At 37.2% G+C, this 17,941-nt stretch overlaps 1 protein-coding gene across 2 annotated transcripts in view; it reads left to right on the forward strand.

Annotated features, from left to right (window-relative positions):
• Window positions 1–17,941, forward strand: part of LOC121040591 (uncharacterized protein C3orf20 homolog) — a 130,874-nt gene that overhangs the window by 5,405 nt on the left and 107,528 nt on the right. Inside the window, exons 3-4 of one of the 2 annotated variants that reach the window (XM_040491187.1) lie at window positions 8,143–8,215; window positions 8,327–8,412. In XM_040491187.1, coding sequence (XP_040347121.1) covers window positions 8,156–8,215; window positions 8,327–8,412 — 146 coding nt within the window. In that variant the 5' untranslated portion in view covers window positions 8,143–8,155. Of the gene's footprint in view, window positions 1–8,142; window positions 8,216–8,326; window positions 8,413–17,941 lie in introns of those variants that run through there. The other variant, XM_040491188.1, reaches the window with a different exon arrangement.

Raw genomic sequence — 17,941 nt, forward strand, 5'->3', positions numbered from 1 at the left:
TTATAGTTTCCATTTCAGCCTGTTTCCGATTCTGTGTCTCCCTCTCTCTCTGCCCCTCCCCCGTTCATGCTCTGTCTCTCTCTGTCCCAAAAATAAATAAACGTTGAAAAAAAAAATTTATAGTTTCCATTTCTCTATTGAGATTTTCTATTTGTTGTTTTACTACATTTATGTTTTCCTTTAAATATTTAAACACATAATAGCTACTTTTAAGTCCTTATCCCCTATTTTCGTCATCTCTTTCATTTCTGAGTTTACAATTTTTTCTCCTGTTCGAGAGTCACATATTCCAATTCTCATGTCTTGTAATTTGCTATCTTAGGCTAGAAACTACAGACACTACTCTGAAAGACTTTTATTCTTTCCTGATGGAATATTGAATATTGCTAAAATAGTTAATTTACTTGCATCTCAGTGTGATACTTTCAAGGTTTGTTTTTAAGTTTTGTTTTTAGAGCTAGAGTACCCCTTACTCTAGGACACCAGTGTTCAATATGAAATCCACTAACCACATAGGGCTATTAAATAATTGAAATGTGACTAGTCAAAATTTAAGTGTGCTGTAAGTGTAAAATGAATACTGAATTTCAAAGACTTAGTATGAAAAAGATTGTAAACTATCTCATTAATAATTTTCTGTGTTGAAATGATCATTTTTGGACATATTGGGTAAAATATTTTATTTACATTAATTTTGTTTACTTTTTTTCCAAGAGGTTACTAGAAAAAGTTTAACGTTTATGTCATTATATTTCTCATGAAGTATGCTACTATAGTGCTAGTTTAACCCCATTCATAAAACCTAGGCTTTCTGGGATTTCTACTAAATTTCTCGGATAGTTAAATAGACTTTTCCACTGTGGTTGGTTGGAACACCAACATCTCCCATTCCTGTTCAACTTCTGATCATTGTTCAACCCATAGTTTCTCCATAGTTGTTCTCTTCCTAATAGTTGCCCTTTGCCTAGTCTTGCAGAGTCTTTTCCTGTGCAGACTTCTCTGTGCAACTTCCTTCTCAATGATATCTGGTCTCCATCTCATCAGCTCAGATACACCACCATGCTTTATTTGGCCTTTCCAGTGGAAGGTGCCCCCAGACAAAAGCCACTGCAATCCTGAAGCTTGTTCATTTGTTTCTCTTTTGTAGGGATAATAGTTCTGAGTTTCCTATTGATCAATGTCTAAAAACATTTATTTTGCCTAGTTTGATGGTTGTTTTTGGTGGAAAGGCTTATATCCAGTATCAGTTGCTTTATCATGATTGAAAGTAGAATTCTTTATTATGATCTTTCATTTTCATGTTGGACATTTTCCTTACATGTCTGATGGGTGTTGCTTACGTGTTCGTATTTTACAATAATGCAGTGGGAGAACTGTGACATCTATGTCCATGGGCAGAGCTTTGCCAACTGGGAAGTTTTGCTTTAATGTGAATGGATGAAAAAACTAACCATAGACATTGGATGCCTGTAATGGACACTGTTGGAAGTCTACCCAGAATTCATTTTCGTTTTTTCCTTGCTAACATAACCCTGCTTTTGGTCAGTTGTCTTTGCCTAACCATGTGCCTGACCAGATGAATGTATCCTCCAGGGTACACCCTGATTGGGCTAAGCTAATACACAATTCTGATCCTTCCTGTGACTTGTTTAGGAAGGACATGTGTCACAATTTTGGTCAATGAGACATGAAGAAAAACCATTGAATGGTAGAAGATATTTGTAAATGATATATTAAATAAGGGACTAATATCCAAAATATATAAAGAACTATACAACTCAACACCAAAAAAACAAACAATCCGATTAAGAAATAGAGGATCTGAATAGATATTTTCCCAAAGCAGATACACAGGTGGTCAACAGACACATGAAAAGATGCTCAACATCACTAATATCAAGAAAATGCAAATCAAAACCGCAATGAAATACTACCTTACACCTATCAGAATTGCTAGAATAAAGAACACAATAAAAAACAAGTGTTGGCAAGGATGTGGAGAAACAGGAACTCTCCTGCACTGTTGGTGGGAATGTAAACTGATACAACCACTGTGGGAAACAGTATGGAGGATCCCCAAAAAATTAAAAATAGAAATACCATATGATCCAGTAATTCCCCTACTGGGTATTTACCCAAAGAAAATGAAAATACCAGTTCAAAAAGATGTATACACCCTTATGTTTATTGCAGTAGTATTTAAAATAGCCAAGATATGTGGCACAAAAACAGACACTCAGATCAATGGAACAGAACAGAGAACCCAGAAATCGACCCACAAATGTATGGCCAACTAATCTTTGACAAAGCAGGAAAGAACATCCAATGGAATAAAGACAGTCTCTTCAGCAAATTGTCCTGGGAAGACTGGACCACTTTCTTAAACCTTACACAAAAATAAACTCAAAATGGATGAAAGACCTATTTGTAAGACAGGAAACCATAAAAATTCTAGAGGAGAAAGGTAAAAATCTCGTTGATCTCGGCCACAGCAACTTCTTACTCAACACATCTCCAAAGGCAAGGGAAACAAAAGCAAAACTGAACTATTGGGACCTCATCAAAATAAAAAGCTTCTGCACAGAGAAGGAAACAATCAGCAAAACAGTATGGAAAGGAATGGGAGAAGATATTTGCAAATGACATATCACATAAAGGGTTAGTATCCAAAATCTATAAAGAATTTATCAAACTCAACACCCAAAAAACAAATAATCCAGTGAAGAATAGACACTTCTCCAAAGAAGACATCCAGATGGCCAACCAACACATGAAAAAATGCTCAACATCACTCACCATTAGGGAAATACAAATCAAAACCATATTGGATACCACCTCACACCTGTCAGAATGACTAACATTAACAACTCAGGCAACAACAGATGTTGGCGAGGATGTGGAGAAAGAGGATCTCTTTTGCATTGCTGGTGGGAATGCAAGTTGGTGCAACCACTCTGGAAAATAGTATGAGGATTCCTCAAAAAAATTAAAAATAGAACTACCCTATGACCCAGCAATTGCACTGGTCAATTGAACAAGCAAAGGGTTGCTGTAGGGGTTGTGGGAGGGGGTGATGGGCTAAATGGGTAAGGGGCATTAAAGAATCTACACCTGAAATCTTTGTTGTACTATATGGTAACTAACTTGGATGTAAATTTTAAAATTAAATAATTAACTAAAAAAAAGTGATGTTAAAAAATAAATAAAATAGCCAAGATATGTAAGCAACCTAAATGTTTATTGACATATGTGTATATACACACACACACACACACACACACACACACACACATACACATACAGTGGAATGTGATGCAGCCACAAAAAGGATGAGATCTTGCCATTTGCAACAACATGGATGGACCTGGAGGATATTAAACTAAGCGAAATAAGTCAGACTGAGAAAAAGAAATACCATATGATTTCACTCATATGTAGAATCTAAAAAACAAAGCAAATGAATAAACAGAACAAACTGAAGGTTACCAGAGGGAAGGCGGGTGGAAGGAATGGCCAGAATGGGTGAAGAGGAGTGGGAGATACAGGCTTTCAGTTATGAAATGAATCAGTCCTGGGAATGAAAGGTATAGCGGCACATGGCTGGCTTGATCACTGGAGCATGCAATTCTTGATCTTGAGGTTGTAAGTTCAAGTCTCAATCGCAAGTAGAGATTATATAAAAATAAAATCTTTAAAAAATTAAAAAAATAAAAGGGTACAGTATAGGGAATACATATCGTCAATGATATTGTAATAGCATTGTATGGTGACAGATGGCAGCTACACTTGTGGTGAGCACAGCATAATGTATAAAGATGTTGAATCACTATGTTGTACGCCTAGAAATAATGTAACATTGTCAGCTATACTCAAAAAAAATTTTTTAAGTTTATTTACTTATTAGAGAAAGAGAGAAAAAGAGGAGAGAGAATCCCAAGCAGGCTCTGTCATATGATATGTCATATGTCATATGAATAATGCTAATATGTTGTTAGTGCAGAGCCCGAGGCATGGCTTGAACCCGCGAACTGCAAGATCACGACCTGAGCTGAAACCATGAGTCGGACACTTAACTGACTGAGCCACCTGGGTGCCTCTCAAAAAAATGTTTAATATAAATATATAGTAAATAAATAAAAATTTTAAAAAGAAAAACCCATTGAGAACATCTGGAAAACGTTTCCTAAGTTAAAAAAAACACACACACACAAAAGAAAATATGGTCCCTTCTTTTAGGTGTTTTCAAAGCTGAAAATGATCCTTGGGGATGAAATCTGAAGAACACAGAACAGAAAGATGGGATGATGCTGGATCCTTGGTGATGTCATTCAGCCACTGAATTGGAATCCATAGGCTACTTATTCTACCTCCAAACATCTGAGATATCATATTTCTGTGTTGTTAAATTTCTGGTAATTATAAATGAAGACATTCTAACTTTATACAAATTCCAGAATGTAGACGACTTGGTGCTTAACTGGCTCTCTTAATCCAGAAATTCCAAGTTTACATTTCCAGTGACTGAGGATGACCAAAATAAAAGACATGAATGGAATCAGTTGGTCTTGAAGTTCTGAACGGAACTCTGGTACAAAGTTATTTTGGAGTCAGAACCAACAGATTTCTAATATTCCTTGGGTCTGAAAATTGCAGCAACTGGTGAGACAGAAGGTTGGTACTTTTTAAGGCACTCAGATATTTTTGAGGGCTTGAACTTTGGAATTTGATATCTTTAGGTTGTTATGGGTAGAAGTTGGAACTGGCAGAGACTTTTGGGTACTCTTTTTTTAAAAGTGGTAATTTACATGTCACAAATTCATCATTTTAAGGATATAATTCTGTAGTTTTTAATATATTACTACTGCTATTTAATTATAGAATATTTTTCATCCATCAATTAATAGACATTTATGTTGTTGCTATTTTTTAGCTATTATGAATAATGCTACTATGAACATTCCTGTACAAGTTTTGGTGTGGACATACATGTTTTCATTTCTCTTGGATATATATCTAGGAGTACAAGTGCTGAGTCATATGGGATAATTCTATGTTCAACATTTTGATGAACTACCAGACTTTTCAAAAGCAACTGCAGCATTATACAGTCCTACCAGCTATGTATGAGGTTTCTAATTTCTCCATATGTTGTCAACACTTATTATTGTCTTTTTTTAAATTATAATCATCCCAATAGGTATGTAGTGGTTTTGATTGTAATTTAGCTAATTACTAATGATGGTGAGCATCTTTTCATGTGTTATGGGCTATTTGCATATATTCTTTGGAGAAATGTTTTTCCAAATCTTTGGTCCATTTTTAAATTGAGTCATTCATCTTTTGTCTTTTTGTTGAATTTAAGAGTTCCTTATATATTCTAGATACTAGATTCTTATTACATAGGGTATGCTTTGCAATTATTTTTCCCATTCTCTGATTCATTTTGATTTTTTAGAGTTTATTTGTTTGTTTTGAGAGAGAGAAAGAGCACATGTGGGCATAGGAGGGACAAAGAGAGGGGAGAGAGAGAATCCCAAGCAGACTGCACACTATCAGAGCAGAGCCAGTGTGGGGTGAGATGATGACCTGAGCTGAAATTAGGAGTCAGGTACTTAATCTACTGAGCCACCCAGGCACCCCTTGAATTGATTTTTGTATATGGTGTGATGTAGGGATCTAATTTCATTCTTTTGTATGTAGATATCCAGTTGTCTCATTACCATGTGCTGAAAAGACTATTCTTTCTTTCATTGAATTATTGTGGCACCTTTGCCAAAAATTAATTAACAATAGATGTGAGGGCTTATTTCTAGACTCAGTTCTAATTCACTGATCAACTGCAGTTGACCTTTGAACAACACTGGGGGTAAGGGCACTGACCCCCGACACAACTGAAAATCCACCTACAACTTTTTACTCCTCAAAGCTTAACTAATAGCCTACTATTGACCTGAAGCCTTATCAATAACATAAATAATTGATCAATACTTATTTTGTAGGTTGTATATATTATATACTATATCCTTACAATAAAGTAAGCTAGAGAAAAGAAAATGTTATTAAGAAAATCATAAGGAGAAAATACATTTATAAGGGCACCTGGGTAGCTGAGTTGGTTAAGCATCCGACTCTTGGTTTTGGCTCAGGTCATGATCTCACTGTTCATGAATTCGAGCCCCACATTGGTCTCTGTGCTGGCAGCATGGATCCTGCTTGGGATTCTCTCTCTCTGCCCCTCCCCTGCTAGCTTGCTGTCTCTCAAAAATCAATAAATAAACGTTAAGAAAAAGAAGAAAATACATTTATAGTACTATAAAATCTCTACATTATAAGTAGACTCATACAGTTCAAACCCATGCTGTTCAAGGGTCAACTGTAGCATGCTTGACCACAATTTGTGTTTTTATAAAGCAAATTAACTAATAATTATTAAATGAGAGACTGATCTCAGCCTAGCATGGAATTTGTCATCCTCAAATTTTCATACTTGATTTTTCTAGTGAAAGGAGGCCACAGCAGAGGTAATAGAATTGTAACCTTTATTAGGGTGGGAAAAGGCCTTCAGCTCAGCTGCGACACAGGCAAGAAATCTTTCAACTCTTAAAAAAAATAAAAAATAAAAAATGAGCACTCTCACACTGTAGCAGGTTTCACTTCTCTCTGTGCATGCCTTAAAGCAACCCCACTGGCAAGGAGCTCTACTTCATCTACATTATTTCAGTACCCATCAGTTTGAATTTCTACTCTTAACATTTTTTAAAAAATATATCCCTGAAGCAGCTTCTGCTACAAGCGCCTGCTAGGGTCGTTTAAGTTTCTCCTCAGGTGCCAATTACTGGCGTGTGATTTTTTTGTGCTCTGGTTCCAAAGTAGCATGGATTTTAAGTGGTGCACCATAACCCTGTTTTTCCCATAAGCCCTATTATTTCTAAGTGCAAAATATTGCAAGACATAAGGTTTTTCATGAATGTACATAACATGTTACAACATAAATGCCTGTATTTTTACATTTTAACCAAGGATTTTTGAGATACTGGATTCACTTAAAGTAGAATCTTCAGCTACAGTGGCAGGACAATGAGATGGAGATGTGTAGATAAATAGGAGTTTTGCTGTCCTTCAAATCTTCATTTTAAAGACATTCTCCTACTTAAAGGATGCGCTAATCCAATCTGGGCCTCTGAAATTTTTCTTTATTAATAATAGTAATAGCTAATGATCCTCAGTCCATCCCATTTCCCAGTCCATTGATGTTGTTGCTGCTACTCAGTCCTCCACTGTGTGCTCCTTCATCCTTCTACTACAAATCCATTAGGCCAGTTAGCTATGGTTTAGCCAGCCCCAGACTCCCCCCCAATACCCCCAGTCACAAGTGGGTTTTCACAGCCTACTAGGTAAAATGTGTCCTCTTAGTCCATGCTTCCCAAACTTAGGCATTTTTCAGAATAACCTGGAGGGCTTGTTCAACCACCAGTTCTTAGATGCCACCTCTGGAGATTCTGATACACTATACATGAGGTCTGAGTGAGGATTGGCATTTCTAACAAGGTCCCAGGTGATCCTGAGGCCCCGCCTCCAGAGACCATATTTTGAATGGCATTGCTATAAATGGCCCTGTCATCAGCAGTGTTAATTATCTTAACCAGTTCCTTCCCTGTCAAACCTTTTTCCCTGGCCATTGCATTGGCACAGCCATTCACAACCAGGGGCAGTTTTGATCCCCAAGAGATATTTGACAATGTCAGGGAACACTTTTTGTTGCCATAACTGGGAGGGTATGCTACTGGTGTCTAGTAGGTAGACACCAGAGATGCTGCTAAACATCTTACAATGCTCAAGGTAGCTTCTTACCACAAAGAATTATATGGCCCAAAATGTCAGTAGTGCCCAGGTTAAGATACTTGGCAGGGATGTGCTATTGCTTTGTTTGCCCATAGCATGCAATCTTTCTGATTGCATCTATGTCAAGTTGATAGCCTATGAAGCAAAGATAGAGATAAAAGAACAGTTGCATTTCCCACCCCAAATTTTTTTACATTTCATTGAAAATAAAACATCTAAACTTTCAAAGTGTAAAGTGCTTTGAAAAATCACCTATAAACATGATAACTTGTCTTCAGAGTTCTAATTTCTCCTTCTTAGGTCTCATGGCAGAATGGAAGACTTTACTGAAGCCAAATCTTTGGATATTGGGCCCATCTATTTCTTTGATCAGGTAATAATATACCTCAGTCTCATCAAATTGTAGTTTGCATTTCTAAAAATAATTAGCTTTGGACCAGTATTTTTCTCTGCTTTTTAATCAGAAAGTTTTCTTTCATTTTAGATGAAACCAAAAAGGAAAATATGGGAAAAAAGAGAACATGAAGGCCATTTCCCCCATTTGAGATACACCTCAAGAGCTATTTATAGGTAAAATATTTGGAATTACTTTTCAATTGCTGGGATCACTTTACATTTTCAAAGAGTTATAGGTGCTCAGGACAAGTGCTTCCTGTTCCCCATCCCTTAAGAAACTATATCAAGGAATTTCCTATTTCAAAGCTGACCATGAAGCCAATCAGAGAACTTTATTTTAGCTAGATCAGTGATTAATTGAAGCATAATTGGTCATATCTGACCAGTCACTCTGTTTGCCGCTTTCCACACAAACCCAGCCTCAGTTTTGCTTTACAGGGTTTGTACTAGATGCACCCTTTGGTTTCTGCATTGCTTACTTTCTGTTCCTTTTTCTTTTTTAAGTTTATTTATTTTGAGAGAGAGAGAGCAGGGGAGGGGCGGACAGAGAGGGAGAGAGAAAATCCCTATCATGCTCCTTACTGGTAGCACAGAGCTTCCACATCGGCTCACAAACAATGAGATCGTGACCTAAGCTGGTATCAGGAGTCAGATGCTTAACCAACTGAGCCACCCAGGGACCCTTCTTCCTGTTCCTTTTCATATTTTACTTAAATATTACCTTTTTGATGAGACTTTTCTTGATTATCCTATTTCAAATTTCTACCCTGGCCTCACTTTGACATTCCCTATTCTTCTTCCTAACTTTCCTCATGCATTTATCACTTTCTATAACATTATAAATGTCATTCTTATTTCTTTGTTTGCTCTCCCTCCCCTTGTGAGAGTATCAGGTCTATAGGGAAGGATTTTTTTAAATCTACTTGATCACTTATCTATTCACAGTCCTAAAAGCAATGCTTAACACACAGAATGGGCTTAATACAGATTTGTGTCCGCCCTTAAATATAAATGAGATGATGGAACTAGTCATTTCACAATGTTTTTTACCCGCTAATTACTACGTTTTTTAACTTGGAAATTAAAATATTCCAACTCATCTTAGAACATGTATCACAACGTTGTATAAGGTTAAAAGCTGTCAGTTATACCAGTGAGTTCTTGAGCAGGGGCAACTTTGCCCCACAAGGGGCATTTGGCAATATCTGAAGACATTTGTGGTTGCCATAACTAAGGATGCAACACTAAACATCCTACAATGCACAGGACTGCCCTCCACAACAGAGAATTATCTGGTCCAAAATGTCAATAGGGCCAGGGTTGAGAAACCATAGTATACTCTCATGTGGTAGAGTTTGTTTGTTCGTTTGTTTGTTTGTTTGTTGTTTTGAGCCTGCTATAACTTTTCTCAAGACCACTGCAAGTTGCTGCTCTTTTCAGAAGTCTATTGTCTTTTTATTTCCAACTCTTTCTGTTTGAAAAACAATTCGACATAACTTGGTTATTTTACATTCACAGTAGTTGGCTTATAATTGGCACTCAGTAAATGAGTTCAGGTTGTCATAGGGGCAATAAGTAGGTCTGTTTATCATAAGGCTCCAGGGCTTTATTGGCTGCCCAGCTTTCCTATTTGATGCATGTCTTAAGCATTGCTTCTGTTCATTCCAATTAGAAACACCCTGTTTCTTCCACTGGCTATCCTACTGCTGCCACTGTACCAGGAGTAAAATCCACACTTTTTACCATGAGCTGCAAGTCCTTCTGTCATTTCCTCTCCTACCTGCCCTCTGACTTCCTTGCATGCCACTGCCTGTCACTTGCTCCCCAGACATTATGGCCTATCTATTCTTTTAACAACCAAGGCCACCTGCTTTTGGTTCTTTGCATCTGCTGTACACTCTCCTTTGAATGTTTTTCTGCCATATTGTTTTATGCTTGGCTCTTCCTCCTCATTATTCTAGTTTCATTGCAAATGCCACCTCAGAAAAGCCATCCCTGATCTCCCAATCCAAGGAAGCCAAACATACACCACCCCCGTCACTCTATTACAGTGTCTTGTTTTATTTTCCTTATTGCAGTTATCACCATCTGTAATTTTCATTGCCTTCCTTTCTCTCTCCCCTCCTTCTTCCTCCTTTCATTTTTCCTTCCTGTCTTCCCCATTAAGGTCCATGAGGTAGAGTTCCGTTCTCTTTGCCATGTCTCTCTAGCGCCTAGAACTGTGCTGATGAATATTTCTTGAATGAGTGAGTCATTTCTTCATATGTGCTGTTCCTAGAGAAATGGGGCTACTTTTAACACTGAGCCAGGTGCCAAGACCTTCATTGTTGATTATCTCCTTAAGGTTTTTAAGTCTGGTTTTGAAATGGGTAGTCCATTATTTGAGCTTCTGTCTGAAAAATAAACCAGACAGGTAAGTATTATTTTTAAAATGCACATTCAATTTCTCAACAACCCTCTGAAGGAAGTAAAATTATTGACCTTATCTTACATATAATAAAACTGAGGCAATTAATAAATGGTAGGTGTTAATGTAATTATTGAAATAAGTAGTTTTTATCATTTCATTTGAGCAATAGGTAAATCTGACAATTATGAATGCATATTTACAGGATGTTGACAAAAAAAAATACCTTAAAGTGAAGATAACACAGTATGGCTCATACAGTTTGTATTGGAGTTTAGTAAAATGATGTTTATGAAAGCAACTTTAAAGCTATAAAGAGATATAGAAATTTCATGAGTTAGTATATTTAAAGTTTTCAAAAATGGGTCTTCCATCTTTTAAATATCAGTGAAAATATAACTAATGCCTGAAGATCAAAGATTTAAGATCTACATTTAGAATTCTTATGCAAATTAAAATACCTTTTCATCTTAAAAACATTCCCTTTTTCTTTACTTAAATACTTAGTTGGGAAAGTACTGTTATTTTTCACATTATGTGAATGGAATTATTATTTAGAAGAGAAATACAAGTAACTCTTTAGTGCTGTTTACCATTTTTAAAATTTTTTTTAATTTTTAATGTTTTATTTGTTTTTGAGAGAGAGAGAGACAGAGACAGAGTGTGAGCAGGGGAGGAGCAGAGAGAGAGGGAGACACAAAATCTGAAGCAGATTCTAGGCTCCAGGCTCTGAGCCATCAGCACAGAGCCGAATTCAGGGCCCAAACTCACAATCCCTGAAATCATGACCTGAGCCACAGTCATTTAACCAACTGAGCCACCCAGGTGTCCCAGTGCTGTTTACCATTTAATAAAAACTTTATGCAAGTGAAATTCCATCGAGTGTTGATAATGTTTTACCACACTGACTTGGTGGAAGAAAACACTTTGAAATTGTAATGACTTGGTTAGCTGTCTTAGAAGTCTTTGAGCAACTGGTTTAGGGAACATTTCAAAGGACAGCTCGTTTAAAGTACTTTTGTTCATACCTCTGATAGTGTAGTGAAATCAGTTTTGGTTTCTTATGCAATAGATGCTGATTGAATAAATGAGTAAAGATAGTAGCCAGATTATAGATTTTAAGCTCCTGAAAGGGAAGGACTGTGTCTTCTCTGTGTATTCTGTGTAACACAGTGTCCATGCAATGTATGCTTGATTGTCCTCCTAGATTTTATTATATCAACTATCAGAGGCTTGAAGATACCTTTGATGTTGCTCAGTAAAATATGTGCTTGGGATATAAATGTTCTATATCCAACTCATGGCTCCTATCTTTTTAAAAAAATTTTTTAATGATTTTATTTATTTTTGAGACAGAGACAGAGCATGAGCAGGGGAGGGGCAGAGAGAGACCGGAGACACAGAATCCAAAACAGGCTCCAGGCTCTGAGCTGTCAGCACAGAGCCTGATGCAAGGCTCAAACTCATGGACTGTGAGATCATGACCTGAGCCGAAGCCGGACGCTTAACCGACTGAGCCACCCAGGTGCCCCTCATGGCTCCCATCTTAAAGAAGGATCACATCTGAGCAAAGCCACTAACCCACTAACATTGCTATCTGGACCTAAATCTATCTTTTTTCTCTTTATACTAATATTTGTTGAGCAAATATGTGCTAGAGAAACAGTAATGAACAAAACAAAGCCTCTGTTTCATGGCTTTCATTGGAGCAAAAGGAAACAAATTAAAGCCAAATAAACAAGTAAATGTATAGAATATCAAATAGTGATATGTGCCTTAGAGAAAAAAACAGGTTCAAGGGGAAGAGGGTGATGCTATATTGTGTAGGGTGTTCAAAATGGCTCCATTTCTATAGTAATATTTGAGCAGAAGATGGATGTAAGGGTGTATGGTACATAACAGTGAGAAGCATCCTTGGTCTATTTGAGGATAACAAGGGGGCCAGTGTGGCTGAAGAAGAATGAATTGGAAGAGAGTAGTAGGAGATAAGATTATAAGAATAAGAGGAAAGGGAGAGGCATCTTTGTGTCTCAGTTGGTTGAACATCCAACTTCAGCTCAGGTCATGATCTCAGAGTTCATGAGTTGAGTTCGAGCGAGCCCTGCATCAGGCTTGCTGCTGTCAGCACTGAGCCCACTTCAGATCCTCTGTCCCCTTCTCTCTCTACCCTTCCCCACTCACTCTCTCTCTTTCTCTCAAAAATAAATAAACATTAAAAAAAATAATAATAAGAGAGGTGCGCCTGGATAGGTCAGTCGGTTAAGCATCGGACTCTTGATTTCAGCTCAGGTCATGATCTCATGATTCATGGGTTCGGGCCCCTTGTCAGGCTCCATGCTGATAGCTGTGGAGCCTGCTTGGGATTCTCTGTCTCCCTCTTTTTCTGCCCTTTCCTTGCTCACTCCCTATCTCTCTCTCTCTCTCTGTCTCTCTCTCTCTCAAAATAAATAAATATCTATAAATGAATAAATAAGTAAATAGCAAAAAAAAAAAAAAAAGAGGGGATGGAGAGGGTCAGATCATGAAAGACCTTGGGTGCCACTGTTATGCAGGCTTTTATACTGAGTGACATGGGAAGCCATTGCAGAATCTGAGTGTAGAGGGGTCACTGGACCTGATTAAATGACTAGGCTTGTGTGTTGAGATTCAATTTTAAGAACTGGGGGGAAAAGCAGAAGATTAGATAAGAGCCTATCTATAGTAATAATCTAGGCAAGGGATGATTATAGATCATCTAGTGTGATAGTTCTGAAAGAGGGGCAATAAGGTTGATTCTGGATATAGTTTAAGGTAGAGATGACTGGGTTTGTTATGGAACGGATATAGAATGTGAGAAAAAGATAGGATAAAGATATCCAAAGATAACACCAGAGCCTTTGACCTGAACAGCTAGAAGAATGGAGTTGCTATTTATTGAAGTAAGTAAAAACTAAGGGAAAAACAGGTTTGGTGGGAAAGACCAGGAGTTCATTTTTGGACATGTTGGATAAGTTGACCTTGAGATGCCTTTCAGAGATGTTATGTAGAAAGTGGGTATAAAAGTTTGGGGGTCAGGTGCAAGGTCAGATGTAGATATGTACATTTGTGAGTTGTCAGGGTCTAAATAGTTTTTAAAGCCTTTCAAATGGGTAAGCTTACAAAGGGAGTATAGGTAGAGAGAAGAAGGGAGGTGTGAGAGGGAGAAGTTAACTCAGAGATGAAGAGAAACCAGCAAAGGGTTGGAGAAGGAATATCCAGTGAGGGAGGAGAACCAAGAGAAAGTGATGTTCAAAAAACCAATGAAGAAAATGTTTCAAGAATGTTCAGTTATGTCAAATGCTGCATGGGAGTTGTATGAGTTGAAGACTGAATAGTGACTGTTTGGTTCAGTATGATCAAGATTTTGGTGACTTTAAAAGAGGCTTCTCTGTGGAGAGGTGGGGACACATAGAGTGGGTTGAATAGAGAATGGGAGCAAGTATAAACAACTTTCAAAACTTTGCTTTTTCAAAGCAAAACAACTTTTACTGTATACCACTTCACACCCATTAGCATGTCTATTAAAACAAAAAACAGAAGGTAACAAGTATTGGCAAGGATGTAGAGAAATTGGATTGTGCATTGCTGGTGTAACTGTAAAATGATGCAGTGACTGTAGAAAATTATATGACATTTCCTCAAAAAATTAAACATAGAGTTACCATGATCTAGCAATTACAATTCTAGAAGTGAAATCAGGGACTTGAACAGGTAGTATATACCCATGTTCATAGCAGTATTATTCATAATTGCCAAAAAGGTGGAAGCAACCCAAGTCCATTGACAGATGAGGGGATAAACAAAGCGTGGTATACACGTACAATGGAATGTTACTCCTTAAAAAGGAAATTCCGACACATGCTGCAACATGGCTGAACCTTGAAGACGTTATGCTAAATGAAATAAGACAGTAACAAATGAACAAATATTGTATGATTCCTCTTATATGAAGTTCATAGGGTAGTCAAAATTGTAGACACAGAAAGTAGAATGGTGGTTACCAGGGCTGGGGGTGGAGTGAGTGATATAGGGTATATAATGTCTCCTCTACCTTCTCAGGATCTACTACCGGGATGGATATAAGACAGATCAGTAGGAGAAAAACATTTTTATCTAGTAATTTTTAAGTGTAGAACAAATACCCAATGGAACAGAGTTGAATGCTTATATGCTAGGTCGGACAAAATAATAAACTGTGAAAATGTGAGAAGACAAAGGGGTAGGCTAGAGCAATTAATCCTTGAGAAATGACTCAGAAGGTAAGAGTTTAACAAAATTTGTTTGTACAGATTTTTCCTGACCTCAACTTAATCTTTGGTGGTAAGAATGTTTCTTCCTCCTGTTATAGGGAGGGTATGTTTCACCAGAGGGTTTTAGCTCCTGCTTTCAGGAAGAAAAAGGAAGGTCAGAATGCACTTCTTCCATTTGCCATTTTTCAAGTGCCTTTAACTCAATATAATCAATATGCTAAAATGGCATATTTTGGGGTGGTATGCTCTGAACCTCCACAGGAGGGATGGAGAGTTAGTGTTAATGGGTACAGAGTTTCATTGGTGAAGATGAAAAAGTTCTGGAGATGAATGATAGCAATGTTTGCACAATAATGTGGATATACTCAATGCTTTAGGACTGTACACTTAAAATTGGTTAAAATGGTAAATTTTATGTGAATTTTATCATAATAAAGAAAAGGAATTTTGCCATTAAGGGGGCAGATAAATGATTTGTAGTTGGCAGGAACTGTATCAGTTCCTAAAAGTGTGTGGAGAAAAACACTGAAGAAATTTGTAAAACTAGGCTGTTGGTAATGCCTTGTAAGAGAGAGTCAGCTGAAGTCTGACCTTCCTTTAGTCTCTACCCCCTAGATTCAAACCCTGTGCATTTTAAGGGCCCAGAGATGGGGTAATCAGCACCTGGGATATGGACTTATCAACCAAAAATGTCTGTGGGACTGGGAAGGGCGTGGGGGTGCCACTAATTTCTAGCTGTTTTGGAAGAATTCCTCTAGGAAGCAATAGACTTAAATGCCACTTGATCAGCAGTACATTCTCTCTCCTGGTAGTTTAGATACATGGTAGGCCAAATCTTAACCATAATCACTTTGGTAGTAGAGTTAAAACATTAAGAATTCAGACGGTCTTATCAAAGGTGAACAACTTTGGCCCAAGAGAGTGCCAAAACTCTCTCTCGATAGCAATGGCCATGGAATTGTATGTTCCCTTTTATATACATTCCATATTAATATAGATATTAGCGTGAAATACTAGTATACATACAGTGTAGCTCTACATCTTTAGAAGTCAATATGAGGGGCACCTGAGTGGCTGAGTTGGTTAGTGCTATATATATAAATTCATGGGGTGAGTCAAATAACACACATGTTTTAATTTACCAACAGGATCCCCCTCCATTTTATCCTTTTATTTTTTAAATTAATAGTAAATTTTGATGACTATAAACAGATGGTATTTTATGATCTTACTTCTGCTCAATTTTATCTTTCGATACTTCATTGTGAAGATTTTCTTCTGACTTGTCTTTCGTTTAACTAATTTTCTTTTCAGCTTTGTGTCTAATATGCTGTTAAACCCATCTACTGAGTTCTTAATTTGGCTTATGATATTTTTCAGCTTTATAATTTCTATCTGGTTCTTTTTCAAACATGCTCATGTGTGTATGTGTGTGTGTGTGTAGCTTTCAGTTCTTTGCAAACATTCTCAATTTCCTTAGTCATCGTAAGCAGAGTTATGTTAAACTATATATCTCCCTATGGTTCTATTTTATTAGTTGCTGTTTCTACTGGCTGTCATTCACGTTCTCTTGATTCCTTGTAAATCTTGTGTTTTAAAACACTTTGTGTCACATATTGTATTTGAAAACTATTTTTAAAAATAATTTGGGGGCGTCTGGGTGGCTCATTCAGTTAAGCCTCTGACTCTTGATTTTGGCTCAGGTCATGTTCTCACGGTTTGTGATTTCAAGCCCTGCATCAGGCTCTGCACTGACAGTGCTGAACCTGCTTGGGATTCTCCCTCCCTCTCTCTCTGCCCCTCCCCAGCTCGCGTGCGCGCTCTCTCTCTCTCTCTCTCTCAAAGTAAACTTCTAAAAACTTTTAAAAAACTTTTAAAAAAATTATTTGAGGGCTAGGATGAAGTCAACTTCTACTGGACGAGATTTACATTTGTTTCCGTCAGGAGTTTGTGGATAGCAACACTTAGGGGTCACCTTAATTCAATGTCAGGAAATGAGATAATTTGAAGCTGTGTTATAATGTGCTGGTCTAGTTGTACTTCTGGAAACCCTTACTCCTAGGCCACAGCCTTTCGAGTCTCAACCAATAACCTTGCCATGGAAGGCCCTAGATTCCAAATTTTGAACACTTAGCCCCCACAAAGCTATCAAAAGTCCTGACCAGTCTTTAAGCCTCTCAGATGCATCTTATAGAATTGGTAAATTTTCCTTCCATACCTCTAACCTTCCACAAAGGGGGAAAATATGGGGTTTTTCTCTTTGGATTTCAATCTTCTTCCAGATACTGATAGTAACTCCTCACTATCTTGTTAGCTCTCTGTAGCCTTTAAGAAAAAAAATTTTTTTTTGGTCCAGCTTTTCTAGTTGTCTCCAAGAAAGGGTTACTTTGAATTACCTAGATGCTATTACCAAAAGGAGTAGATCACTTGCAAGTTTTAAACATGGTATGCATAGTTGTTTTGTAAACTGTGGCTGAAAATTCCAATATATGAGATATCTAGACCTTTGCAGATCTGTTTCTGTTGTTGCTTGGGAATTTCAGTATAATGTAGTAACATCTGATGGGGTGTGTAGGACAGGCTAAGGGAACATACAACGTGTTTGTAGTCTAACCTAAGAAATTCAGGGAAGGCTCTTTGGAAGAAACGACCTCTGTCTTGTCTTTTATTAAGGTAATGAATAAGCAGTACACACACATACTGGTTTTTATCTTCTGTTCATAAATGTAATAAATATTAATTGTAGAAAAGTTAGAAAAGTATAAAGTATAAAAGAAGGCAAAAAAATGACTTCTACAATCCCATAATCAATTTACTTTTTTGGAGGATATTTGCTTAGTTTCTGTACTAGCAGATATATGGTGCATACATTTACATTTGAGATCATTCCACATATATAACCGTGTATAATCTTTATATAATATTATAATGTAAGCATTTTCCCAAATTATTAAGAGCAATTTTCCAAACAATTCTTCATGCTACCCATTGTATGAGCATGGCACTATTTACTTAGCTATATCCTTAT

This window comes from Herpailurus yagouaroundi, unplaced genomic scaffold, assembly GCF_014898765.1.
Source record: "Herpailurus yagouaroundi ecotype Mexico unplaced genomic scaffold, PumYag 182, whole genome shotgun sequence".
Lineage (NCBI taxonomy): Eukaryota > Metazoa > Chordata > Mammalia > Carnivora > Felidae > Herpailurus > Herpailurus yagouaroundi.